Here is a 26,773-nt window from a genome sequence, read left to right as displayed (position 1 = left end):
CTCGGCCCCAGCCAGTGCTTTAACCACTCAGCCCGCTCCCCCCAGTCTGGTGTGAATATACGGATATTGTGAATCTTTCTATATGAGGGAGAGAGAGAGAGAGGGAGAGAGAGAGAGAGAGAGAGAGAGAGAGAGAGAGAGAGAGAGAGATTCTAATAAACTACTGATCTGTCTGTGCTAGTGCTCATAGACTGTTTCTAAGACTTTCTGCTTCTAGCAGCCTTATTGTACCCACATTACTTTATTATAGTTCAGGTTTGATTTGTTTGCTTCTTTGTTTCGGCAGGGTCTCACTGTGTAGCTCAGGCTAGCCTCCAACTTTTGATCTTCCTGCTTCTGGAGTGCTGGATTTACAGGTGTGTACCACCACTGTGCCCAGCCTACTTGGGATCTTTTTTAAATTTCTCCTTTCTCTTATGGTACTTGGGATTGGATAAAGGCTGCTCATTCTAGGCAAGTCTTCTACATCACTAGGCTCTATGTATCTCTAGGCTCTTTTTACTTTTTTTTTTTGAGATAGAGTCTCACTAAGTTGCATAGGTTGGCTTCTTAGTAGCTGGGATTACAGACATGTACCAGCAGGCTCCATTTGCGGTTTGCTTTTGTGCTCCTCCTCCTCTTCCTCTTCTTCCTCCTCTTCTCCCCTCCCCTTCCTCTTCCTTCTCCTCTGTCTCCTCGTCCTCTCATTCTTTTTTTGTTTCAGTACTGGCAATTGAATCCATGATCTCATGCAGGCTGGGCAAGAATTCTTCCACAAAGCTATATCCCAGCCTTTTGCTTATATTATTTTGAGGCCAAATTCTTAGCGGTAAACTTCTAGGGTGTGAGCAAAACCTGTACAAAGAGGAAAGATGGATTCTGATAATTTACCTGACAAGAACAATTCTGAGACCCAACTTGGGAAAGCTCAGCACTTGTGATATTTAAATGCTGAGCCAATAAAGTCACCCATGTAAGAAATCCCAGAGAGAGCCTGTTAGACCTGGCCTGTTGAGTAGTTTGTAGCCTGTGGTTTCTTGAAGTTTCTAGTTGACCTTTGGAAGTCCTCTCAGTGAGTCACTTTTGATGAGCATTGATGAACAGGTAATCTCATGGGCAGGAGGACAGTATTTGTTAAGTGAGCCAGAATGACAGCCCCCTCTGCGTGGGTCAGCTCAGACCCCATGCTGGAACAGGCACCCCTACCCTTTCACTCTTTTCTACCTCACACACTCATCTTAGTTACTTCCAGCAGTGCTTTGCCAGGATCTCTCTGGACTCCCCTCAACTCCCCAGCCCTGCAATCTATGTGAGAGAATTCAGATGAGCCAGTAAGGAAACTGGTAACACTTACTGCAGGGTACAGGAGCGTTCCCTCTCAAGGGGTGAGAGAGGACAGCGACCTGAAAGACAATCGTGCAGACCTACATTTTAGGCAGGGCTTTATATTATTTCTAAAGCCTGTAAAATAGACACTTTCTTGGAGGGCAGTTTTTCTGTCCAGATTGACAGGTCCATCTGGATGGACAAAGTATGTCTCTGTTTCCTGCAAAGCCTTGAGATAACTAGTACTCTCATGATCTTCCAGGCAGTTCAGAATGTCAGGTTTCCATTCAGGCCAGGAATGCTACTCATGTTCTATTCAGGCTCCTGTGGTTTCAGCTCTTGGTTTTAGGAGCTGCTGCTGCTGATCATGAGAAAAGTGTCCATCCCTGATGTTCCAGGCCCTGCTGATGTCTAAGGGTCTGGGCTACCTAGAGAGGCCTGACCTGTTCTTCCCCTGCTCTGCCCACTCTTAAGACTTCAAGTCCCCTGAACTTCTGGCTAGTGGATGATAAACAGGGCCCTCACTCTGTCATCACTCTCTGGGGCTGCCTGTTATCGAAATTTCCCAGTACTGAAGATCTTGGCTTTGATGATGGAAGTGAACAGTATTTTCCAGTGGTTAAAATTTAAAGCATATTAATTAAAAAAAATAGTCCTAATGACTGTAGCTTGCACATGCCTTATTTAATCTCACACTTTTTTTTCAACACTAATTTATTTGTGTGTGTATAGGTGTGTGAGCATGTGTGTGTGGAGGTCGGAGGATAACTTTGTTGAGTCATTTCTCTCCTTCTACCATGTGGTCCTGGGGTTGTACTCAGGTCGCCAGGCTTGGTAGCAAGCCCCTTTACTTGCTGAGTCATCTAGGCAGCCCTCGACGGGCGTTTTTGTTTTGTTTTGTATTGTTTGTTTTGAGAGGTCTCCCTGTGCCCCAGCTGGCCTGGAACTCACTGTGTACACCAAGCTAACCTCAATCTCACAGAGATCCACCTACTTCTGCCTCTTGAGTGCTGGGATTAAAGGCATGAGTCATCATGAATGTTTATCTCAGTGAGGGTTTTTAATAGAGATGCTTGATGCCTTGGGAGAGCTGAGCTGGGACTGGGGATGTGGCTTGGTCTGTCACATACTTATCTAGCATGCACAAAGCCCTGGTTTCCATCCCCAGCACTGAGTAAACCTGGTGTGGTAGTGTACACTTAACCCCTGCACTTGGGAATTGGAAGCAGAAGGATCCAGAGTTCAAGATCATCCTCAGCTATATAGCAAGCTTAAGTCCAGCCTGGGCTATGAGACTCTGATTCAAAAAAACACACTGGGCTGGTAAGATGGCTCAGTAGGTAAAGGTGGTTTTTGATGAAAGTCTGACCATCTGAGTTTAACCTCCAGAACCCACATAAAGGTGCCGGGAGAGAACCTACTCCACAAAGTTATCCTCTGGTCTTCACATTGGAGCTGTGGCACATGCACCCTCCCCCCCATAAATAAATAAATAAAATAAACTGACAACATGCCTGTAATCGCAGCCCTGAGACTGCTGAGGCAAGAGAATTGAGAGCTCCAGGTCATCCTGGGTTACATAGCCCTGTTGTAGAACAAATAAGCAGGTGGCAAACCAGCCCCACAATCCCTGTGCTCTGGGAATGACAGCTTTTAATTTCTGCCTGGGGACTGGTCATCAGGGGATACCACCAAGTTCAACTCTGTCCCCACTTGTCATGTTTCATAGGTCATGGCATTCCTTTTGGTATCATCTTTGGTGGAACTGATTTAAATGAAGATGCCAATCACAGAGAAAAAAATGAAGTTATGGGGAAAGTTCTGGAGGAAGCCAGGTAAGACCTGTGGGAATTCTCCTTTGGGAGGCTTCGGTCTCACCATGGGAAATCAATGTCTTGCCATCTTTGTATTCATTTGGCACACATAGTAACATGGCCCTCAAAGCATTTTTATTTTGCTGAAAACCCTCATGGTGAATAAGTTGTTGGACCCAACCTACTGATAACATTGCATAACTATTCTCAGATGGTTCTGTGTGGCAGAAAGCAGGGCTAGTATTTTCTTTTCTTTTGTTTGTTTTGTGTGTGAGTTTTGACAGGGTCTTACATAGCCCAGGCTAGCCTTGACCTCTGTAGGTAGCTGAGGATAACCTTGAACTCTCTTCTTCCTGCTTCTACTTCCCCAGTGTTGGGGTTGCAGGTGTGCACCACCATGCAGAGCTAAGTAGTTGTTTTCTAAGAGCAACACAGGCATGTGCTATGTTAGCAGTCCCTAAGGTCTTGCTGATGTGACCTTCATCCTCCTGTTTTGGGCATGGCTCTTGTCTGTGTTACTTTCTGAGGTCTGTAAACCATTTGGAAGCGTAGTCACCAGCTGCTTCTGAACTGTGGCTCAGTCCTTCGTTTATAAGTTATGTGCCACTCCCAGCTATCTAGAACTGGAGTACCTGCGTGGGTGCAACTGTTTGCTGCAGGTGCTGCTTCTCCAAGATGACTGTCAGCTTCTAGGACAGCACAGTAATTCTGTGAGATATGGTGCAAACCCGGCTCCAGACACTCGCCGTGACTAGCACCTTCAAGGAACTACAACAACACAGACTGAGGGCTCCACACTTTTCTGAACACTGGGGTGGGGTGGTCATAACTCCCATCCCAGAATCACTTCCAGAGCTGTGCTCCCCACTCTTTACCTGTTAAAATTCCCTGGAGGCCAATGTTTTGAGCCAGTCTCCTGCACCAGGCCCCAGGCACAGTCACACCAGAATGGAGTCACTGCTATAAGTGCCACATCACTGAGTGGGATGTTGACACCCATAACTTTTCCAAAGACAGATTCCAGTCACCTGAGTCCACAGGATGAGTAAGTCCCCCATGTGAACTCTATAAAGAGTGACTAAATGACAGGGTCTGTGGGTCTGGGCTTTGGGCTCTGTCTCTGCTCCCACTGCCTAACTGGAAAGGTGCCCTTGAGGCTCAGGTCCCAGGACACACAATTTATTTTATAGACCAACATGTGGCCTGACATGACAGTCTACTGAAAAAAACAAACCAAAATAAAACAAAACAAAAACAACAACAAAACCAATGTCCATTAAGATTTTAAAGTTACTGCTGGAGCTATAGCTGAGTTGGTAGAGTGCTTGCCTAGCATGTATGAAGCCTTGGGTTGGATCCCCAGCACTGCATAGACTGGGTGTGATGGTACATACCTGTAATCCCAGCACTTGAGAGGTGGAGGCAGGAAGATCAGAAGGTCAAGCTCAAGGTCATCTTTGGCTACATAGTGAGATGGAGACTAGCCTGGGCTATTAGACCTTGTGACCAAACCAAACAAAACAAAACAAAAAAACCCCACAAAGAATAAACAAAACAAAATAAAGACCAGGGTTATGGTGGTATGCATCAAGTTTCAGTACCTCAGTTCTTCCTGACAGCATCCCTAAACTAAGGAAATGCAACTCTTAAAAATGGAGACCATGTATGTACATGCACATGTGTACAGTAGGATTAACAGGCATGGAAACATTTGGGTTGCTGTGAAAGGTGATCCATCAGGGGCTGGAGAGATGGCTCAGGGGTTAAGAGCACTTGCTGCTCTTGCAGAGGATTCCTATTTTGTTCTCAGCACCTGCATGGCAGCTCTTGATAGTCTGTAACTCTTGTTCCAGGGGATCTGATGCCCTGCTCTGGCCACCAGGGAAACCAGGCACACACATGGTGCACTTAACATACGTGCAGGCAAAACACTCATGCACATAAAAATAAATAAATCTTTAATGTTCTTGCTGTTCTTTCAGAGGACCTGAGTTTGGTTCCCAGCACCCATATTAGTCAGCTCACAACTGCCACAATTGCCTGTAACTCCAGCTCCAGGGTATCCAACACCCTCTTCTAGCTTCTGTGGGCCCTTACACTCACATGGTTTACATACCTAGAGAGACATAGCACATACACATAGATAAAAATTAAAAATGGAAAAAACAAAGGTGATCTATCAGTGCAGGTTTCCTTATTGTTTTCACATTCTAAAAACTTATTACATTTCTATTCATGTGGTTTTAACTCCACAGCTGTGTAGAAGGACAATAATTCTGTTTACTGGAAACAGTATTGAATGAATCCATCTTACAGCATTATCATTAGGGTTATTTATTGCATTGTTATTAAAACAAATATTGACTTTTATTTGGAGGGTATTGATTAAAGCCAGTGGGCAAGAGAGCTGCATGAATCATAGATTTTTTGTCTGATACAACATGGCACAGTTTCCTATAAACAAGGTATTGAACTTGTCTTGCTTTATAATGAGCATTTCATTTTTCATCAAGTATTTTTAAAATTGGTATATTTTTCATTATGGTATTATTTGAACTTTTTCAGCATTTTCAAACTTTTATACTATGTAGTATAATATTAAATTTTAATTTTGTATTATATTTTCAGCTTCTAAGTATTATGAAATAATAAGCATTGGTAATTATATAATAAATATCAAAATTAAATAAAGTATATCTAAGAATTGAGAGTGTTCTGTTTCTAGGTGCATTCTGGAAGAAAACACTGTATTTGTTGTTATTGCTTATTTGTTATTACATTTTTTCATTACATTTATTTTGTGTGTGTGTGTGTGTATGTGTGTGTGTGTGTGTGCATTCAAGTGCTATGACATGCATGCGGTCGTGGAACACCTCACCTACCATTACATATACAAAATAAATCAATGTAAAATAAGTGAATAGATTCAAAACACTTTGGGAACTGATTCAGTAGCCGAGAGTATAGCTGAGGAAAAGTCAGGGGTTGAACACGTGTGTGTACAGTGGTAGCCAGAGGTCGATCTTGGGTGTTATTCCTCAGGAGCCATCCACCTATTTTTGGAGACAGGGTCTCCACTGGGACATTTGGCTCACTGGTTAGGCCACTCTGGTTAAGCATCAAGCCCTAAGGATCTGCCTGCCTCTGCTTCCCCAAGTACACACCACCACACCTGACTTTATACGTGGGTTCTGGGGATCTAAACTCAGGTTCTCATGCTTGTGTGGGAAGCATTTTATTAACTGAACCCTCTCCCAGGCCCCAGGAGTTCGGCATTTTTTTAGGAGGCAAGAGGAGGTCCACAGTGAGACACACGGGTTAGCACAATGGGCAGGAACACATTTCTATAACAGTGCAGAGGTGTCTCGAGGAGGAGGAAGAGACTACTGTGTTTCATGCCAGGGACAGGGCAAATGTGACAAAGAATGAGGAGGAACCATTGAACAGGTCCCCCCCCCCTTGGAGGTCATCATGACCTTGTAAGTCAAGCTGTCTCTGAGGTCCTCAGTGAGAGCATGTCAGCAGGCCAGAAAGCATCCTGAGCAGTTTAAATGGTCAGACGCTTTTATCTTCAGAATCTATTTTGTGGCTTTTAAAAACTAATTGATTCTGTTCTTTGACAATTTCATAATTTATATAATGTATTCTGGTTACTTTCCCCCACTTCTTTTAGCTCCCTCCTATCACCATCAATGCCTCCCACCTCAGTCTCTACCAGTCACTTTCCTAGATTCATGAATTTTGATTTTGTTGTTTTTGACACAGTTGGTTTTTACCAGGGCTGCCTGTGAAGGCACCTCCCCCTTCCCATGAATCATAGGTTTCAATGCTTAGGAGACCTTTGTAGGCTAAGGCCAGAGATATCTTCACTTACATAGTTCTGTGGACCTCAGAGACATCTTGCCTTACAAGCTCTGTAGACCTCTCAGGCTTTTGCTATTCCGTTTCTTCTGACATCTTTTCCAAAACAAATCTTTCTATTCATTTAACCCTTTCTCTGACTTTGTGAGGTTATATTTGTAGGTGCATTTGAGTCTGGTTCTGACCTGGTGTTTAGTTTCAATCTCCCTTTTTTTTCTCCACTGCCAGAACTGTTTTAATTATTGTACTTTGGATATGTCTGGGTATCTAATGCATCTCACCTCTGAATTCTTCATCAGCATTTTTCAAATGGTAGTTACTCAATGATACACATACTTGCTATCTAACCCTATTAGTTACTTTTCTCATTGCTGTGAGAACACACCGACAAAAGCAACTTGAAGGAAGGATTTGTTGTGGCTCATGGTTTGAGGATATAGTCCATCATGGTGGGGCAGGCGTGGTGGCCGGAGTGTGAGGCAGCTGGTCACATGTGTCCACAGTCAGGAAGCAGAGAGAGAGATGAATGCTGCTGCTCCGCTGTTTTCTCCTTTGTATTCATTCTGGGAGCCCCGCCCATGGGGTGCTGCTGTCCACATTCAGGGTGGGTCTTCCCACCTCAGTTAAACCTCTCAGGAAATGCCCTCACAGACAGGCCTGGAGGTGTGTATCCTGGGTGATTCTAAATCCAGTCAAGCTGATGATCAAGATTAAGGATAACACTAACAGAGATACCAACTCAGAATTTATCAAAATTTTCTGTGTGATTGTTACCAATTGTATGTGTAAATAATCTTTAAAACGATTGTGTCAAGTTGCTTTTTAAAATTTGTATTTATTTATTTATTTATTTATTTATTTATTTATTTATTTATTTATTTATTTATTTTTGAGACAGAGTCTCACTATGTAGCCCCAGCTAACCTGGAACTCATTATGTAAATAAGAGAGCCACTTGCCTCTGGCTCCTGAGTGCTGGGATTAAAGGCATATACCACCATGCTCAGCCCCGTGGGCTTTGTTTAAACTATTTATCATCTAGTTTGGTAAAAAGGAACATCTTCATATTAATTTCCATGCAGGGAGGGTTTATACCATTCTATTAAAATGTAGCTGTCATATGCATATACTTCATCACGAGCATAATTGTTTTTATTATGTTTATTTAGTGTGTGTGTGTGTGTGTGTGTGCACGCACACACGTGCGCGTGCCACCATAGCTTTCATGTGGTGATCAGAGGACAACTTGTAAGAGTCAGTTCTCACCTTTTACCATGTGGATTCTGGGGGATCAAACTCAGCTCATAAGGTTTGACTGAAAGCTCTTTTTCCTGCTGAGCCATCTTGAAAGTCCAGCAAACACAATCTTATATAATGCTCTGCTATTTTCTTAGAACTAGAGCCCTTAGCTTTCCCTTAGTTGTGATGTTATAGGCATTCCCGTGATCATGCAGGCACCCTGTGAAGGTGTGATGCTGTCTTTGGCAGATGTGGGTGCTGTAGGATGCATGACATCCTTTGTCAAGCTCCTACTCTGCGTGACTCACAGCATATTAACTATGTCTTTTATTAACTACATCTTTTGCTTGTCTCCTGCATTTACTTTCCAGCTCTTGATTTTTATCTTTGCCTGTCTAGTGTTACATGAAAGGAACAAAAGAAATAGGGATTTGAGCGGCATCTGGTTTACCTCTTGCGTACATAACTTTTTCCGATGCAGGTGGAAATTAAGCCTAATGGGCAGTGACCAGGAGTAATAAAGATTGATGGCACTTTAGACTGCTATTCTACCAGGTCCCTCATAGGATGCTGGGAAGAGCTGTTTCACAGTTATGTTAATTGAATTCCGGACTAATTGTCTGTTATCTCTATTCATTCACAGGTTTGCTGTGGCTTTCACAGAGTCAATGAAGGACATAGCACAGTTACAGTGGGTATGTGTTCTCACTTCAGTTGGGTTTGAGAACCGAGAAGCAGCCTATTAGACAGTGTCTGATACAGTCCACTTGTGTGTTGGGTTTCTCCAGTACTGATCTTTTTTTTGTTTTTTGGTCTTTTTGAGACAGGGTCTCCCTGTAGCCCTCGCTGGCCTGGAACTCGCTTTGTAGACCAGGCTGGCCTTGAACTCATATCTCAGAGATTCACCTACCTCTGCCTCCCAAGTTCTGGATTAAAGGTATGCACCACTGTACCCAGCTTCAGTACTGATCTTTTAAAATGTGTAGATGTGAGCCAGGCATGGTGGATCACGCCTTTAATCCCAGCACTTGGGAGGCAGAGGCAGGTGAATCTCTGTGAGTTCAAGGCCAGCCTGGTCTACATAGTGAGTTCCAGGCAAGCTGGGGCTACAGGGAGACCATGTCTCAAAAAGACCAAAAAAAAAAAAAAAAAAAAAGTGTAGATGCTCTCAAAAGTTGAGTGATTTCTTTTTATAAAGATTTTATTTAGTTTTATTTTATGTGTGCAAGTGGTTTGCCTGTATGTATGTAAGTGCACCAAGTGAATGCAGTGCCCTTGGAGACCAGAAGAGTGTGCTGGATCTCCTAGAACTGTAGTAACAAGTGGTTGTGAACTGTCCTGTGGGTGCTAGGAACTGAGTTTGGGTCTTCTGCAAGAGCAGCCAGTGTTCCTAACTGCTGAGCTATCTCTCCCACTCCTAAATTTCTGTGATTTTTTTTTTAATGTTATTGAATCATGAAATCAACCCAATAGCCAAGTCCTTTAATGCTTTGTCTGATTTATTTTTATGTTCTCAGATCAGAGGCTTATGGGCCACCCTGTAAATGCCCAGGGGTGGCAGAAGGAACTTCCTGGGCTGAACTATTTAAGAACTGTAAGCAGTGAAGGCTCAGGGGATCTGCAAGTGACCCCACTTAAGGACTTTAAAAGTTTTATTCCATTTATTTATTTGTATGTGTGGGGGTGAGTGCCATGGTATGCATGTGGAGGTCAGAGGACAACTTAGGAGTCCACTTTCTCCTTCCACCATGTGAATTCCAGTTGTCAGGCTTGGTGACAAATGCCTTTACCCACTGAATCACCTCACTGGCCCCCACTTACTGACTGATGTTGGCACGTGGAATGAGCTGGGGGAGACCAATGGGGTCCTAGTAGGTTTTGGAAGACATTCAAGGGCAGAACTAAGGAAAATATCAAGGTCTGGACCTTCCAGTGGCCAGGCCTATATCCCCAGTGCTGGGGGCCTGGGCTCTGCCTGCTCCTTGATTGAGCACTGTGCCTATGCCCTCGTCAACTCAGCACAAGTCTGATGGGAGGATTTACAGGTCAGAATTCTGATTTGAAAATGTACTACATTGGGACCAGCACAAGACACAGCTGTGGCTGGGCCTCAGTCTCTTCCTGCAGTTCAAGACTGTAGATGCCTGTGAATGAAGGCATCACCAGGGCCAGGTTGTTTCATTTTTTACATACTTCCAGACAGAGAACCGAGGTGGTTTCTTTTTTTTCCTTTTATATTTTATTTTTTATTATGTGTATAATATGATAGATAAAAAGTAGTCTATGGAGGAATCGGGTTGATCAGGAGAAAGCACCAGGACACTGATAAAATTCCATTGGAATAGGGTTTATTAGCAAAGGAACACATGGGACAGATTCCCTTCCAGGAAGGGAAAGTTTCTGCCCAGGTGGTGAGCTGGGCTGGGGTCTTTTTAAAGGGGGAGGCTTCTGCTTCCTGCAGAAGGGGGGAAGATGTATTTTTTTTTAAAGTTGGGGGTGGGTGGGAGAGCAGAGCGGGACTATTAAAACCTGTCCTCTTTAGAGATCAAAGGGGAAGCCTGCTGTGTTGGCCAAACAGTGGAGAAAAGTCTGCTTCTCTTGACTTCAAAGACCAGGGCGCTTATCAGCTAGGTTCCCTTTTCTCAGGAGCTTGAGAAGTCCTTGAGACACTGTTGGTGAGGGGGCGGGGCTATCTGAACCTTAACATAATATGTGTGTGTCTCTGCGTGTATGTACAGTGCCTGCAGAAGCCAGTGTGTTCCCTGGAGGTGGAGTTACAGGTGACTATGAGCCACATGATGTGGGTGCTGGAAAATGAACTTGCATCTTCTGCAGTGGCATTATGCGCTCTTAACTGCTGAGCCTTCTCTCCAGGCCCCTTATTCTATTTTATTTAAACATTTGGCAGTGCTAGGGTCTCAATGCATCCTAGGCAAGCCTTTTGCCACTAAGCTACAGCCCCAGCCCCAGTCCTCTCTCTTATTAATTTTATTTTGAGATAGAGGCTCAGTAAGTTGCCCAGGCTGGCCTTGAACTCATAAGCCTCCTGCCTCAGCCTCTAGAGTAGTTGGGATCACAGGCATGCACAAACCCCCAGGCTGGTCTGGTGGCCAAATTCCTAATACATTTTAATGAATTATCATCCTCAGAATTAACATACAGGTGCATCCCTGTAACCTGAGGAAGTTAGGATGGAGAGTTCAAGGCCAGTCTGGGCTACATATGGAGATTCTGTTTCAAATGAAAACAAAGAATAAGAAGAAAAGGAAGAATAACAGTGAGTTTCCTGGCTTCTACCTTTCCCCAGTACCTGCTTGACCCTCTCTTCTTTCATCCTAAACTAGTCATCCAAACCAGTGGTTCTCAGGGTTGGGTCCACAGACCTGTAAGGCCCCAGAAATTCTTTCAGGGTCCTAAAGAAACCAAAATCACTTCATAATAATGTTAGGGCATAATGTACCCTGTCTTCTGTGTGGGCAGCAATGATGAGCGAAAACCCCAAGGTCTCAGCTCTAGGCAAGGGGATGACACCAGTACTTGATGACCTCACTTGTTCCTATTCATTACACTGCACCAGCTGTGTGTGGAAATGCCCTTCATCAAGCACGGCAGATCACAGGATTTTCAAATCTAATGTGTTTTTTGTAAGATTTTTATTTATGTGTATGCATCTGTGAGTGTATGCTACATGAGGCAGGTGCCCTCAGAGGCCAGCTCCTCTAGAGCTGGAGTTACAGATGGTTGTGAGCTGCCCAATGTGGGTGCTAGGAACTGAACCCAGGTCTTCGGCAAGAGCAGCAAGTGCTCGTAATCACCGAGCCATCTCTCCAGTCCCTTAATACATGTTTTGTAATGTTCTCTGTGGAAACATTACTTTGTTCTTGTGCAAAGCACTTCTGTGCTTATTTTAAAAAGTATTGTGGCTATCTCCAGGGTATCCTGGTGTGATGTTTGAGTTACACGCTGGCCAAGCCCCATTTTCTGTGGTTATTTTGATATATGACTTCACTATATAGTTTTGACTGGCCTCAAACTTAAGCAGTTCTCCTGCCTCTGCCTCCTGAATGCTTGTATTACAGGTGTGTGCACTCTGCCCAGCTTGAAATATGTGTAAACCCTTGAATTTTTTTTTTTCCTGTCTTGGGGATTGAACTTAGGGCTTTGCAAATAATATTTATTCTACACAGAGCTGTATCCTCAACCTTCAACAAGGCACTTTTTTTTAAAGGAAATCTTCAGGTAGAGGAGTCTGGCCTTAAACTTCCGATTCTTCTGCCTCCACTCCCAAGGGCTGGGATTCCAGGTGTGCAAAACAAGCCCTGCCCCTTTTAATTCTGTTTTTCATCTTGAAGGTAAAGTGACAGACCCTTTGCTTGTTCAGCTGTGGGCATTTGACATTTTCTTAAAAGTCTGTGGAGGGTGGTGAGATGGCTCAGCAGGTAGAGATTCTAAGCCTGACAAACTATGTTCAGTCCCCAGGACCCACATGGTAGAAAGGGAGAACTGATGCCCCTAGGTTGTCCTCTGACTGCCAGCTTGTGCCCTGGCAAGTGTACCCCCCTAATTAAAAAATATAATAAAGGTGGGCATGGTGGCGCATGCCTGAAGTCTCAGCACTTGGGAGGCGGAGGCAGGCGATCTCTGTGAGGCCTGCCTGGTCTACATAGTGAGTTCCAGTACAGCTGGGGCTACAGGGAGACCCTGTCTCAAAAAGACCCCCCCCAAAAAGTATAAAAAATGTAATAATATTAAAAAAAAAAACAAAACAATGGATAGTGCGGGTGCTTCAAGAAGGTAACTCATAGTTTTGAGTACTCATGACAAATTTTAATTTTGAAACAAAAATGAGGAATTTTAGAAAGCTATGGTGCAATGACTTTGTTAACAAAAGGCAGAGTGTTATGGATTGTGAGCCCAACATGGGTTCTCAAACTGCCCTGGGTCAGCCAGCTCTGCATTCTTGAGTCATCTTTCAAGTATAGAAAAGAGGCATTTGTAAAAACATCAAAGGACTGGAGGGATGGCTCAGCCATTAAGAATGTTTGCTGCTCATGCACAGGGCCTGAATTCAGTTCTCAGCAACCATGTTGGGTGGTTCACTGCCTGTAACTCTAGCTCCAGGGGAGCCAACATTCCATTCTGGCCTCTTGTAGGCACCTACATGTACATGCACACATACACATACACACACACATACACACACATACCCCAACACCCATACAGACACCTGCACTTACACATAAGCACACACATATACCTGTAATTAAAAGTAAGGTACATCATTAAATTTTTTAAAAATAAAATAATAATAAATCTTTAAATAAAAAAGAGAAAACACCAAGAAGGCAGCCAAGATGACTTGGTGCTGGATGAAGATGAAGAGAGCTCCATGGTAAACCTCATAAAATAATAGATTAACTTGTTTTTGTAGCTTAAAGGAATGGGGGGATGGGGGGCAGTTATTAAATTTGAAAGTAAGGTTGTTTTTAATACATGTTTTTGTACTGTTTTGGTGGGTGGATTTTCCAATAAACTTCAGCTCAATACCTTTATTTGATTAGATTTTTTCAAATAAAACTATGTATAAATAATATAAAAGTATATTATTCAGCTGTATTTATGGAATTGTGTCAGATGGATTTTTGAAGAGAGACTGTTTTTATTCAATATTGTGAATGGTGATAACTTTTTTTTTTTTTTTTGAGACAGAGTCTCCCTGTAGCCCTAACTGGCCCAGAACTCACTATGTAGACCAGGCTGGCCTCAATCTCACAGAGATCTGTTTGCCTCTGCCTTGTGAGTGCTAGGATTAAAGGCACGTACTGCCCTGCCCCTAGGTAATAACAGATTTGAGCAGCCATATATCTTCTTAGAGGAAACTGCCAGCTTAGACTTTAATTTTATGTTCTCTGTTTTGGTAACCAGGCTTGACTCAGGCTGTATTTTAACCTCATCTAATTATCACAAAGTGTGATCAAATTTCAGTTGTCTCAGATTAGAAAGATTATGGTACTTGCTTTTTTTAAAAAAGCTTTTTAAAAATTTATATTCCGAGTGACTTAACAAAGGCTTAGAATGAACAGAATAATATTGGTAGCTAGTTTAACTAAAACAAATGATTTCAACTCATTAAATCATGGGTACTAACCATGAATACCAAACCGAGTATTTTGCCTGCTGGTATGTAAATGCACCATGTGCATGCAATGCCAATGGAGGCCAAAAGAGGGCATCAGATACCCTGGAACTGAAGTTACAGTTGTCAGCTGCTATGTGGGTACTGGGAACTGAACCTGGGTCCTCTGCTGAGCCATGTCTCCAGCCCTCAAATCTTTTCCTTCCTTCCTTCCCTCCTTCCTTCCTTCCTTCCTTCCTTCCTTCCTTCCTTCCTTCCTTCCTTCCTTCCTTCCTTCCTTCTTTCTTTCTTTCTTTCTTTCTTTCTTTCTTTCTTTCTTTCTTTCTTTCTTTCTTTCTTTCTTCTTTTTTTTTTAATACAGAGTCTGATAGCCCAGACTGTCCTCCAACTTGCTATGTAGCCAAGGCTTTCATGCATGTATTCCTTCCCTCCCTCCCTCTTTCCCTCCCTCCCTTCTTTCTTTTTTGAGGTAGAGTCTCAATATGTAACCCCATAGCTATGTAGATCCTTGAACTCCCAACCCTTCTACTTTAAACTCCTGAGTGCTGGTATTATTGGCGGTGGTCACTAAGCCTGTGGTAAGGCCAGAGTGTGCACTGAACCCACAAAACCCAGGATCCATTATTAAGTTCTTCAATGTTGTGAACTCAGTGGAAAGGCTTTGCTTTCTTTAGTACTAAGTCTTCAAAAGCCAGTGTGGAGTTCATTCCTATGGCCCCTCCTCCCTCAGACCGATGTCCTTGGGATCAGCCGTCTTATGGAACTGTGGCACACAGGGTATGTGGGGGATTCTGTTCTGGTTACACTAGACATTGGTGTCTGTAGACGTGTGTTCACAAAAACGTATTTGATGAGGGTTTGTTCCGCAACTCATGGGTTAACACCAGCCTCTGAGACAGCCAGGGTGTCTTTAGGACCATCACTTTTATGCATGTATTCCTTCCCTCCCTCCCTCTTTCCCTCCCTCCCTTCTTTCTTTTTTGAGGTAGAGTCTCAATATGTAACCCCATAGCTATGTAGATCAGGCTGGCCTCGAACTTACAGGCTGCCCCTACCTCTGCCTCCTGAGCACTGGGCTTCCAGATGTGTGCTCTATGCCTGGCTTGGAGGCCATTTGGATGATCTAGCGATGGCTGACCCTACACAAATTAGTCTATTGGAGTTCAGTAAAACTGTTTTTATTTTATTTATTTTGATTTGAGGCTGATGTCATGATATTTTAGTGGTGTTTCTGTCAGCCCTAATCTGGCATCTTACAAGATTCCAGCACGCTCCACACCAGTCAGCATTGTATGCAATTGGATCACTGGGCATCTGTCCTGTTTGGGGTCAGAGCTGCAGTTGGTTTGTGAGGTTATATTCTGGACATGAAGTTTTAAACAATCTTTTAAAAGTTCACTTTTTAGAGAATGTATTCATTTATTGATTTATTATGTGTGTACATGTGTGCATGCCTCTGTGTGTGTGTGTGTGTGTGTGTGTGCAGGTGCCCATGCACATATGTGTGCCTGCATGTGGAGGCCAGAGGTCAACGTAAACGTTTTCCCCCTTTTTTTTTTTTTTTTTTCCCCTAAAACAGGGTTTCTCAGTGGCCTGGAGCTCAGAGTAGATTTGGCTGGCCAGCAAGCCCCAGGGATCTGCCTGTCTCTGCCTCCCCAGTGCTGGGATTACAAACATATGTCATCATGCCTGGATTTTTAATGTGGGTTCTGGGAATCAAATTCAGGTTCTCATTCTTGAAAGATAAACACTTTACCAGCTAAGCCATCTCCTCGGCCCCTCACATCTTTGGCATAGTTTCCACCACTTGTCCCTAGTTTCATCTTCAGACTACCTGGGGGATGCATGTTGGCTCTCTGCACCTTGCTGTGTGTGAGAACCTCCAGGCACAGACCCCATCTTGGAAGCTATTAATTTTGATAACATCTATTAAGACTGGCTTTCCTTGGGGATTTCTTAATGGACCAGCAAATGTTCCTTTTATTTACTTTCCCATGTGAGATCCCTGGGACCAAGAGGTTTCAGAGTGACTCAAAGGATTGGGGATCTGTCAATCCCAGAGGTCATACTGGGCGTGTACCTGCCATGTTAACCTGATGCAACACCAAGTCTTCTGGCCAGGTGTCTGTGAAAGGGCGGTGACTTCTGAATCCAGTGCATGACTTTTGCCATTGCCACTGGTCACTGGGCCCTTAACTTCATGTTCCCTGCCTCTCCATGTTGGGTTCCACACACATGATTGTAACCCCATTGCAGTAGATGGAACCCAGGGCTTGTGCATGGTAAGCAAGCACTCTACCAATTGAACTATACCCCAGCCTAGTTTTAAATGCCTTCTTCATCTCATCCATATATGTTTTCATGAAAAATGTTTCTGTGTTCATATTGTAGTTCAGTGGCAGGACTGTACTCCAACCTCCACCCTTTTTGGGAATATTACTTTTATTTATTATTAAAAATTATTTATTATTTTTTTTTAACTTTATGTGCATGCATGTATTGCCTGCATGTAGGTAAGTGCACTCGTGTCATGCAGTGCCCACAGAGGTCAGAAGAGGCTGTTGGATCCCCTGGGACTGGACTTATGGACAGTTGTTAGCTGCCATGTGGGTGCTGGGATTTGAACCCGGGTCTTCTGCAAGAACAACCAGTGTTCTTAACTGCTGAACCATCTCTCCAGCCCTATTTTAAAATATTTTATTTTTACTTTTTAATTGTGTGTGTGTGTGTGTGTGTGTGTGTGTGTGTGTGTATGGAGTATGTGTACATGGGTGTAGGTGCCCTTGGAAGCCAAGGAGGATGTGGAATCCCCTAGTTATAGGCAGTTGTGAGCCTCTGAACATGGGTGATGGGAGCTGAATTCCAGTCCTCCCCAAGAGCAGTACGTGGTCTTAATCACTGAACCATCTCTCCAGTCCTGGAATTTACTTTTTTTCTTTGCTTGGTAATGGATTTTTGAGAAAAAAAAGAATAGAAGCAAAAAATAAAGATACCTTATCCCCGAGAAGCACCAATTTGTATGTGTTCTGTGGCATAGACACATTTTATGAACATTGTATGTTTGAGGCATGATTTCTTGTAAGCAATTTGTAACTGTTATAAACATTCACATAAGAAAGCTACAATCAGAAGTTGTGTTGTAATTTCAAATAGAAGTTATTTTGCTGCCCAATTGTGTATATATTGCAAGGATAATTCTTATTATAGCTTTCATTTGTAAAAAGTTTAGTATCAGAAGATTAGCCTTTGCATTATACTAACCAAAGAACAGGCAATCTTTTTGTTGCTGTGGTTTTCTTTCTTTTCCTCTTCTGTGCTGCTGGGGATGGAGACCAGAGCCTTGCACATATGCCTCCATCTCCTCACTAGAGCGCTGTACTACCACTAAGATAAGCCTGCAGCTTAGCTCACTGTGGGTTCTAAACAAGTGCTCTACAGCTGAGCCATGCCCCCAGCCCCACCTGTTCTTTTATTATACAGAGTGGGGTCTCTTACAAAGCCATATTTATTTGTGAACACCTACCTAGTAGTACGCTGGCTTTTTGTATTAAATTTGTGAAATTAAGTGATGGTTTCTCATAGGTATTAAGATAGTCTTTTTATTATATGCGTTAAAAATGATCTATCCTCTATCTATCTATCATCTATATCTGTCATTGTTAGCTTCCGTTGTCAACTTTACATACTTAGGAAGAGGGAATCTCAATTGAGAAATCACCTCCTTTGGATTGGCCTGTGGGAGCATTTTCTTAATTGCTAATTGCTATAGAAGGGCCCAACTCATTGTGGTGGTACTATTCCTGAGCACATGGACTTGAGCTATAAGAAAAGTAACTGAATGTGAGTCTGGAAACAAGCCAGTAAGCAGCGTTCCACCATGGCCTCTGCTTCAGTTCCTGCCTCTAGGATCCTGCTTAAACTCCTGCCCTGACTTCCCTCAGTGATGGACTGTGATGTGTAAGCTGAAAGAAACCATTTCCCACCCAAGATGCTCTTAGTCATTGTGTCTATCACAGGGACAGAAAGCAAACTAGAACATGATCTATGTGTGTGGTGTGTGCAAGTGTGTGAACAGGTATGGGATTCTCCTCCTCAGAATGTCTTCTACCATTTCTTCACTTAATTTTTGAGCAAGGTCTCTTCACAGAAACTGAGGCTTGCCACTGGGGCTAGACTGGCCACTAAGACCCTGGGATCCACCGATTTCTGTCTTCCAGAACTGGGATTCTAGATACAGGAGTATCTGGTTTTTTACATGGGTGGAGGGGATCCAACCTCAGGTCTTCATGTTGTGCAACAAGCACTTTACCCACTGGGTCCAACCATGAGCTACTCGGCAAGGCAAGTGATACACAAGGCCCTTAACCCCGGGTACCTTGGGGCAAATGAAGCAATCCAGTTTGAGTAAAGAAAAATCAATTTCCATTTGTACCCTTCTAATGTAGAGCATGTTTTTCAAAATCAGTATAAGCCAACTGCCTTTGCCTAGGTTTCTTTTATTATTATTTATTTGTGTGTGTTTGTGTGTGTATGTGTGTATGGGTGCACATGTGCACACATATGTCACATCATGTATGTGGAAATCAAATGACAACTTGCTAGAGTGAGTTTTCTCCACCATGTGGGTTCTGGGGATCAAACTCAGGTCTTTAGGCTTGGCTGTGAAAACTTGCTGATCCATCTTGTCAGCTTGTTCTCTCTCTCTCTCTCTCTCTCTCTCTCTCTCTCTCTCTCCCCTCTCCTCTCTCTCTCTCCCACCCTCCCTCTCCCTCTCCCTCATTCCCCTTCCTTCTCTCTCTTCCTTCCTCTTTTTATTTTCTTTTTTTTTTCTGAGTATTAAATTGAGGACCTCAGCCATGTGAGGGGAGGACTCTACCACTGGGCATATATCCCCAACCCTCTTTTTATTTTGTGAAAAGGTCTCACTAACTTGTCTATGCTAACCTTGAACTTGAGTAGTCTTTCCTGCTTCAGCCTCCCAGTGCTGGGATTTCGGACTGTGCCATCCACCTGGCCATCCAAGAAATCAGTTTTCAGAGTATTCTTTTTCACTCCCTGAGACCAGCAGTGTAGTCTCAGGCCAAGATCTCCACCTCCTCTGTTCACAGTGGGGCATCAGTGAAGATCAGGAAATATCATAGGGATCACAGCTTCAGTTTCTAATTTCATACCACCACCATGGCTAGTAGCCTCTTTTTTTGTCCCATTAAAGCAATCACTTTCAGGCTGGGGATGCAGCTCAGTTGATTAAAGTATTTGCCTAGCATGCATGCGCCTCTGAGTTCAGTCTCTAGTACCCCAAAACCAAGTGTGGTGGCACATGCCTGTAACCTCAGCACTCAGAAGGGGAAGATGGGAGGGGCAGGAATTCAAGGTGAGCTTGTGCTGCACAGCTAGTTTGAGGCTAGCCTAAGCTACTTAAGACCCTGTTTGAATAATCAATCAATCAATCAATCAATCAATCAGTCAATCAGTCAGTCGGTCAGTCGGTCAGTCAGTCATCTTTATTAGTAGATTTTTGGGTTTTTTGTTTTGTTTTGTTTTGAGACAGGATCTTACATTGTAGCCTATGCTCGCCTCAAACTTGAAGCAGTCTTTCTGCCTCAGTCTCATAAATGCTGATATTACAGGCACACACCGCCATGCCTGACTGAGAAGGGATTTTTGAAACATTTTATTTTTAAAAAATTAATTTTATTTTTATTTTGTGTATGAGTGTTATGCCTGCATGTATGTAAGTGCACCCATGTTATGCAGTGCCTGTGGAGGACGGAAGAGGGCGTCAGATCCCTGGAACTGGAGTTACCAATGCTTGTTAGCTGCCACATAGGTGCTGGGATTCAAACCTGGATCCTCTTCAAGAACAGCCAGTGCTAGTGGGAAGGCTTCTCTCACAATTTGTTTGTGGTGTGGTGTTTTGAGCAGGGAAGTTAAGGCTTTGCAGGGGGGCCATGGTTCTAAGGGTTAAGTTAACAGTAGGATGCTAAAGGAAAATCCCAAACTGAACTTCTGTTTCTGTACCAGCTCTGCCCAGAAGCGGAAGCTGTTCCTCCTGACACCCCTGCTGCTGGCTCCCTCTCTTCCCACAGATTATAGAGATGCAGCCCAGCCAGAGGGACAACTTATTGTCCAAACTGTCAAACCAGCGTGAGGACCAGCACCTTTCAGTGCCAGAGCCTTGCTGTCTTAACAGTGGTGTTGTACCCCTCCACATGCAAACACGTGTACATACATAATACTTGCACACACAAATGCATATGTGCTCACATGCACATACATATAAGCACACGTGTACATGCCACACACATGCTCACACATATAATCACACATGCACACAAACACACACACACTCAACAGGACCATAAACTTTGTGGCCTTCAGTGTCGTTTCCGGCTCAGTTCCCATCAGAATGTTTAGGTCACAGGACAGAGAGTTGCTCTGCCTCAGTCTCCCACCCCTCACCTCCTGAGGACTGTGCATTTTGGCCCTAGCTGTTGGCTTCTGTGTGTTCTCTTTGCTTCAGGACAGTGGGTTTGCTGCCCTGTTCCAATTCCCATCTCTGTCCAAACATGACCGTTTAAAGACTTGGATTCTTTTCTGTCTCGTAATTTTTTTTCAGTCTCAATAGGAAACATCACAAGGAATACTAAGTTGGTATTTTGGCACAAAGGGGAAGAAGAGAGAGAAAGAGGAAGGCAGGACTGACAGAGATGGAAGAATGGGTGGAAGGGGGAAGAGGGGATGGAGAAGAGAGGAGCACTATTTCTGCTCTGGATACCTGGAGGCATTGGGAAGACCACCAGGTCCCAAGATCAGCCTATCCTTCACTGGAGGCCTCTGCCCACTTGTGTTCTTTGGATCTCCCTCCTTCACCTCTTCTTCCTCTTCCTCCTCCTCCTCCCCCTCCTCTCTTCTTTGTCTTCCTCTTCTTCCTCCTCTTTCCCCTTTCCTCTTTTTCTCCTCTCCCTCCTCCTCCTCTCCCTCTTCCTCCTCTCCTCCCCTCCCACTTTCCTCCTCTCTCCCTGTCTTTTCCTCTCTCATCTTCCTTCTTTCCTCTTTTGTCCTAAAGATTGGGGAATACTTGCTTTCCACTTGAGGATGTACCCCCAAATGGCACTTCCAGAGCCCCCCTCTTTCTCAGAGCAGGTGCCCCCAAGCTTCAGAAACCCTCCTACCATCAGCCCTGTGAAGCTGAAGTTGTACAAAGCTGAAATTGAGACTTTCTTTTTTTGTGCTTCTACCTAGAGATGCTGTTATTAATGGAAAAACCTATTAAAATGAAAGTAACCCGGTGCTCCCAGTGCAGGTGTGGCTGGCTTACAGCTGTTTCCCAAAAGGAATGTTTAATGACTTATTTCTAAAAAGCATTAAATGGATTGATCATCAAATTAACTTTTACCCCCTTTTCTCTTCCTTTCAAAAGCCACATGCTGTTGGTAAGATCTTTGTCCAGAGCCAAGGTAAGAACATATATATAATACTTTATTACATTTATTTCTTTGTGTGTGTATTTGTGTGTGTGTGTGTGTGTGCTTACAAAACTGCACACATGTGAAAGTCAGAAGATGAATTATGGGAGTTGGTTCTCACTGTTTACCACATGAGTCCCAGGGATTGAACTCAGGCTTGGTGGTAAGCACCTGACCTGCCTAATCATATCACCCAGCTCAAATTATATTCTATATTTTAAGAGAATGTCTGTGGACGAGATAATATAATTCCTGAGATATTCTTAGAATAATAGTATGGATACATTTATTATTTTCTAACATTGGAATAAAGGATGAATAATTATAAAATAATAATGAAACACAGATGACCATTTTTCCCACAGTGGAGGTCTGGTCTGCTCCATTCCTGGGGTTTTGCTGTTGCTTTTTGATCTAACCTAGGCTGGCCTTGAACTCCCTATGTAGCTGAGGATGAATTTGAATTCCTGATCATCCTACATCCACCTTCCAAGTGCATGTATTACAGGCTTGAATCTAGTGTCTTATAAAACACTATGCAGGACAGAGGTCTGAGCTCCTCTGAGTTGCCTTGAGTGAGGGGATGTAGACTCTTCCCCAAGGCCACCCTTCACCCCACCCAGTCCCTCTTGATGGTGGCCCATGGCCCACAGCCCAGCCTGTGACTCACTTAGTGAGTCCCATTCACTCTTGAAAAGTGTCTTAGAAGGCAGAGAGTTGACAGAGGAAGTCCATAGAAGGACTCAAGACTGATTTAACTTGGGTGAGCACAGGTGCTGTGGCTGAGGCAGGGAGGAGGGAGTTGTGCCAGCTCCATAGGCCCCTCTTGACTCTTGTGCACCTTGTAGGAAGAGATTCTGCTTCTAAAACCATCAGTGGAAGTGGAGCTTGTTGGCACTTACCTATAATTCAGAACTGGGGAGGTAAAGGTGGAAAGGTCAGAGGTCACCTGAGTTCCAGGCTAGCCTAGGCTACATGAGACCCTATCTCATTTTTCTTATTCTAAAACAATATTTTATTTATTTTTATTTATGTGTATGAGTGTTGTCTACGCATATGTAAGTGTACCCATGTCATGCAATACCTGAGAAGGTCAGAAGAGGGCATTGTATCCCCCGGAACTGGAGTTGTGGAGGGTTGTTAGCTGTCATGTGGGTGCTAAGAATCAAACCTGGGTCTCTGCAAGAGCAGTCAGTGCTCTTAACTGCAGAGCCATCTCTCTAATTCCCCTATCTCATTTTTCAAATGAGCTTTTTCCATTGTGAAAAAACTGTGCTCCCAGGGATGTGGGAAGTGTGTTTGTGTGGCCTGGACTTGGAGCCCCTTCCTCTGCTGTGACTGTCTCCTGCAGAGGGAGAGCTTCTTAGCACCCCTGCATGTTGCCAGGGTCAACCTGTTTGACCTCTTTGAAACTCTACCAGCTGCATACATTGGCGAAAGCGACCGTACCCACACATACCCACAGATCTTAGAGCTCTAGGCAGTGGGCAGAAGGTACCTGCTGAGTAGCTTGGTCTGTGTTATTCAGGGCAAATGACGACCTCAGTATGTCAGAGGAAGCTGGATGACATAATTTACATTATACAACTGTCCTTGTTTTATTTCTGTGACTGTGATACAATATCTTGACAAAAATTAACTCGGGGGAAAAGGGTTTATCTTAGCTCACAGTCCCAGTTTACAGTCCATCATAGCAGGACGTCAAGGCAACAGCAACTTAAAACAGCTGGTCACATCACACCCACAGTCAAGAGTACCGCATATATGCTTAGTACTCAGCCCACTTTTTCTCATCCAGGACCCTCTGCCTAGGGAATGGTGGGCCCATATCAATTAGCAATCAAGATAATCCCCCACAGACATGGCCACAGGCCAACCTGATCTGGACAGTCTCTCATTAAGACTCTTCCAGGGTGATTCTAGGTTGCCGTCAGTTTGACAATTAAAACTGACCAGCACAACAGTCCCCTCCCATCTGCATTCATTATATATACCAGGAAGACTGGTCTGCAACTTACACTGTAACCCAGGCTGGCCTTGACCTTGGAACGAATCTTCTGCTTTCAGCCTCTTACGTGTTAAGGTTATAGATGTCACACCTGGCTGAAATGTCCACTTGTATGAAAGAGTTAAATCTATGACTCTCTTTGAGTAAATGATAGCATCTATCGACTTTTGGAATTTTAAATGAAGGTGAATTTTTACACGGGGCTGTTAGAATTTAGGTGCTAATGTTTTAGAAGACTTTCCTATACATCTTTAAAGAACTAGAGATCTGTGTGAGCCTAAGGAGGTTTGTCCCGGTGATGGTACTGGGGGCCCAAGTAGGCTGGTGATTATGGCAATCCATGGCATACTGAACCTTTGTGCCCAGTGAAGCACTCAGGATTCTGAATGGATTTGTCTTGTTTTTTCGTTGTTGGTTTTGAAATAGGATCTCCCTATGTAGCGCTGGCCTGCCTGGAACTCTCTATAGACCAGGCTGACTTTGTACTTAAGGATATCTGTCTACCTCTGCCTCCCAAGTGATGGAACTAAGGACCTGTACCACTACGCCTAGCTCTGAATGGATTTTTAAAAACCAAAACTTCAACCTACCATGACGGTGTCAGTGAAGTGAATTTTCTCTTGTTCCTTTGACCAGGAGTTTCAACGATACCAAATGACACCTTTAATTGGAACACCTTCCTCGAGTGCTCAGGTACAGCATGGCATCCCCTCCTGGGACCTTGTCCCAACCACCTCCTGCCATTCACCACATTCATGTACTAACCAGGCTTCCATTAAAAAATATTTACATTTGTTTTACAGTTTTAAAAATTACGTTTATTTAGTGTGCGTGAGTATGTGTGTACGTGCGTGTGTGTGTGTGTGTGTGTGTGGTGTGTGTGTGTGAGTGTGTGTGTGTGTTTGTGTTATATGCATGCACCATGGTGCACTGTGAAGGCCAGAGGACAACTCCTGGGAGTTGATATTCTCATTTCACTGTGGGGGACCCAGGGATTGAACTTGGCTTGTTAAGCTTGGCAGTAAGTGCTTTTATTCACTGAGCCATCTCATAAGCCCAAGGTACAGCCTGGTTACTTCTCAAACTCATGATTCTCCTGCCTCTACCTCTTCAGCATCTTACTGGTGTGTACCACCACAACCAGATTAACTAGGTTCTAAAAGAGAGGTGGTCATGTCACAGAAACTGGTTGGCTCTGGTGGACTAGGGCAAGAAGAAGTATCATGGATTGGAATAAGAGGAACAAGAGGAGTCTGTTCTCCCCTTCCACCATGTGGGTCCCAGGACTTGAACTCAAATCATCAGGCTTGGCATCAAGTGCCCTTACCAGCTGAGTCACCTCACCAGCCCTGTCTAACTTAATCTTTTGAAAAGAGAGCCTGTCATGTTATAGACATTGATCGGTTCGGGTGGAAGAAAGGGAGGAAGCAAAATGAGTTGAAACAAGGTGAGGTGAGTCTGAAGAGGAGAACAAACTTGCAAGTGTAACTTGGCTTATCTTAACTGGTGGTTGGCAGGGCTGGGAGGCAGAGGGACTGTTTCTAACATGTGTTGGCATGGAACCCAGGGGTGTGTGCATGCCAGGTAAGTGCTCTAACACCAAACTAAGTCCTGGTTCCCCAGCACCTGCTTCTGATTATCACTCTGTGTGACATCTGTTCTTTTTCAGTGACATCTGTTATTTTTTAGAGCAACAACCTTGTGTGTTTACTCTGTTGGTTACATGATAAATGAACACTGTAGAAAAAAGAAAAGGAAAGTTTATATCACTTGAAATCTCACCATCAAAACTGTTCCTGCTGTTTGCCATGACCTTTCTTAGCAATTATACATATCTTTAAATTGATGTTTTTGAAGCAAAAATAACACAAAACTGTACTAACTACTCTAACCTGCTTAATCCATTTTACAAATAAGAACAGATATACTATCTTTTAAAAAGCTTCTTCTAAATGACACTTCACATTTTGTGAAAAGCAGAGAATTGAAGGGTAAAATTAGGTGAGTTTTGATAAACTTACATACCCAGGCACTAGATAGTCTGGCTGACCTGGGCGCACTCCCTCCACTCAGCTGTTTTGTAGAGCCCTCTTTATATTTAATTCTGGTCCTTGGTGAGCAACCCCTCCTCCAGTTTCTGTCATCACAGGCAAGCTCTACCTGTCTGAATTTCATCTTAGTGAATCCAGTGGAAATATTTTTCTATACATGGCTTTCTCTGCAAAGCATGATTTTTTGAGCTTCATCTGTCTCATTGTTATCTGTAGTTCTTTCTCCACTGTTGCATTATAGTCCACTGCATAGACCAGGCTAGCCTCAATCTCACAGTACTGTCTTCCAAGTACTGGGATTAAAGGTATGAGTTGCTGCTCCTGGATTACCATTTTTTATATAGCTATAACTTTTATTGAATTTGTTTTCAGTTTCACACATGTATATAGCACATTTTAATTATTGTCCTCCCACTCTCTATGAACCCTCCCCCCCAAATCCTTTTACCTTTCCCTTTGCCGAGTCATGTCTTTTTGTAATATTTTATAACTTGATGAGTCTAAGCAGGACTGTCTGTGTGACCACAAGGAGCCGGGTAATTCAACAGTAACTGAAGATATTGCCCATCCCTCCTCCAGCGTCATCAGTAGCCAATGCATCAGTCAGGGTGGGGGTGGATCCCTGAGTCCCTCCCTATCCATGACTAACTCTTGATGGCCCCAGTCTTTAAAAAGATATTTTATTTATTTATTTATTTATTTATTATTTATTTATTTATTTATTTATTTTTGGTCTGACAGGGTCTCCCTGTAGCCCCAGTTGGCCTAGAACTTACTATGTAGACCAGGCCTGCCTTGTCTACTGAGTGCTGGGATTAAAGGCATGTGCCACCACACCTGGCTTTAAGTAGGTACTTTAAAAAAAAAAAAAATTATCTCCTTTTTTATGA

At 43.5% G+C, this 26,773-nt stretch overlaps 1 protein-coding gene across 2 annotated transcripts in view; it reads left to right on the top strand.

Moving 5' to 3' along the window:
* Positions 1-26,773, top strand: part of Glt1d1 (glycosyltransferase 1 domain containing 1) — a 99,652-nt gene that overhangs the window by 20,408 nt on the left and 52,471 nt on the right. For both annotated transcript variants that reach the window (XM_029556452.1, XM_008853786.3), the window contains exons 3-6: positions 3,035-3,140; positions 8,863-8,914; positions 21,779-21,815; positions 24,469-24,525. In XM_029556452.1, the coding sequence (XP_029412312.1) occupies positions 3,035-3,140; positions 8,863-8,914; positions 21,779-21,815; positions 24,469-24,525 (252 nt within the window). The remainder of the gene's footprint in view (positions 1-3,034; positions 3,141-8,862; positions 8,915-21,778; positions 21,816-24,468; positions 24,526-26,773) is intronic.

Source organism: Nannospalax galili, unplaced genomic scaffold (assembly GCF_000622305.1).
Source record: "Nannospalax galili isolate Female #2095 unplaced genomic scaffold, S.galili_v1.0 scaffold566, whole genome shotgun sequence".
NCBI classification, from domain to species: Eukaryota; Metazoa; Chordata; class Mammalia; order Rodentia; family Spalacidae; genus Nannospalax; species Nannospalax galili.
The sequence above is the reverse complement of the archived record's forward strand: the minus strand, read 5'-3'. Positions and strand labels throughout refer to the sequence as shown.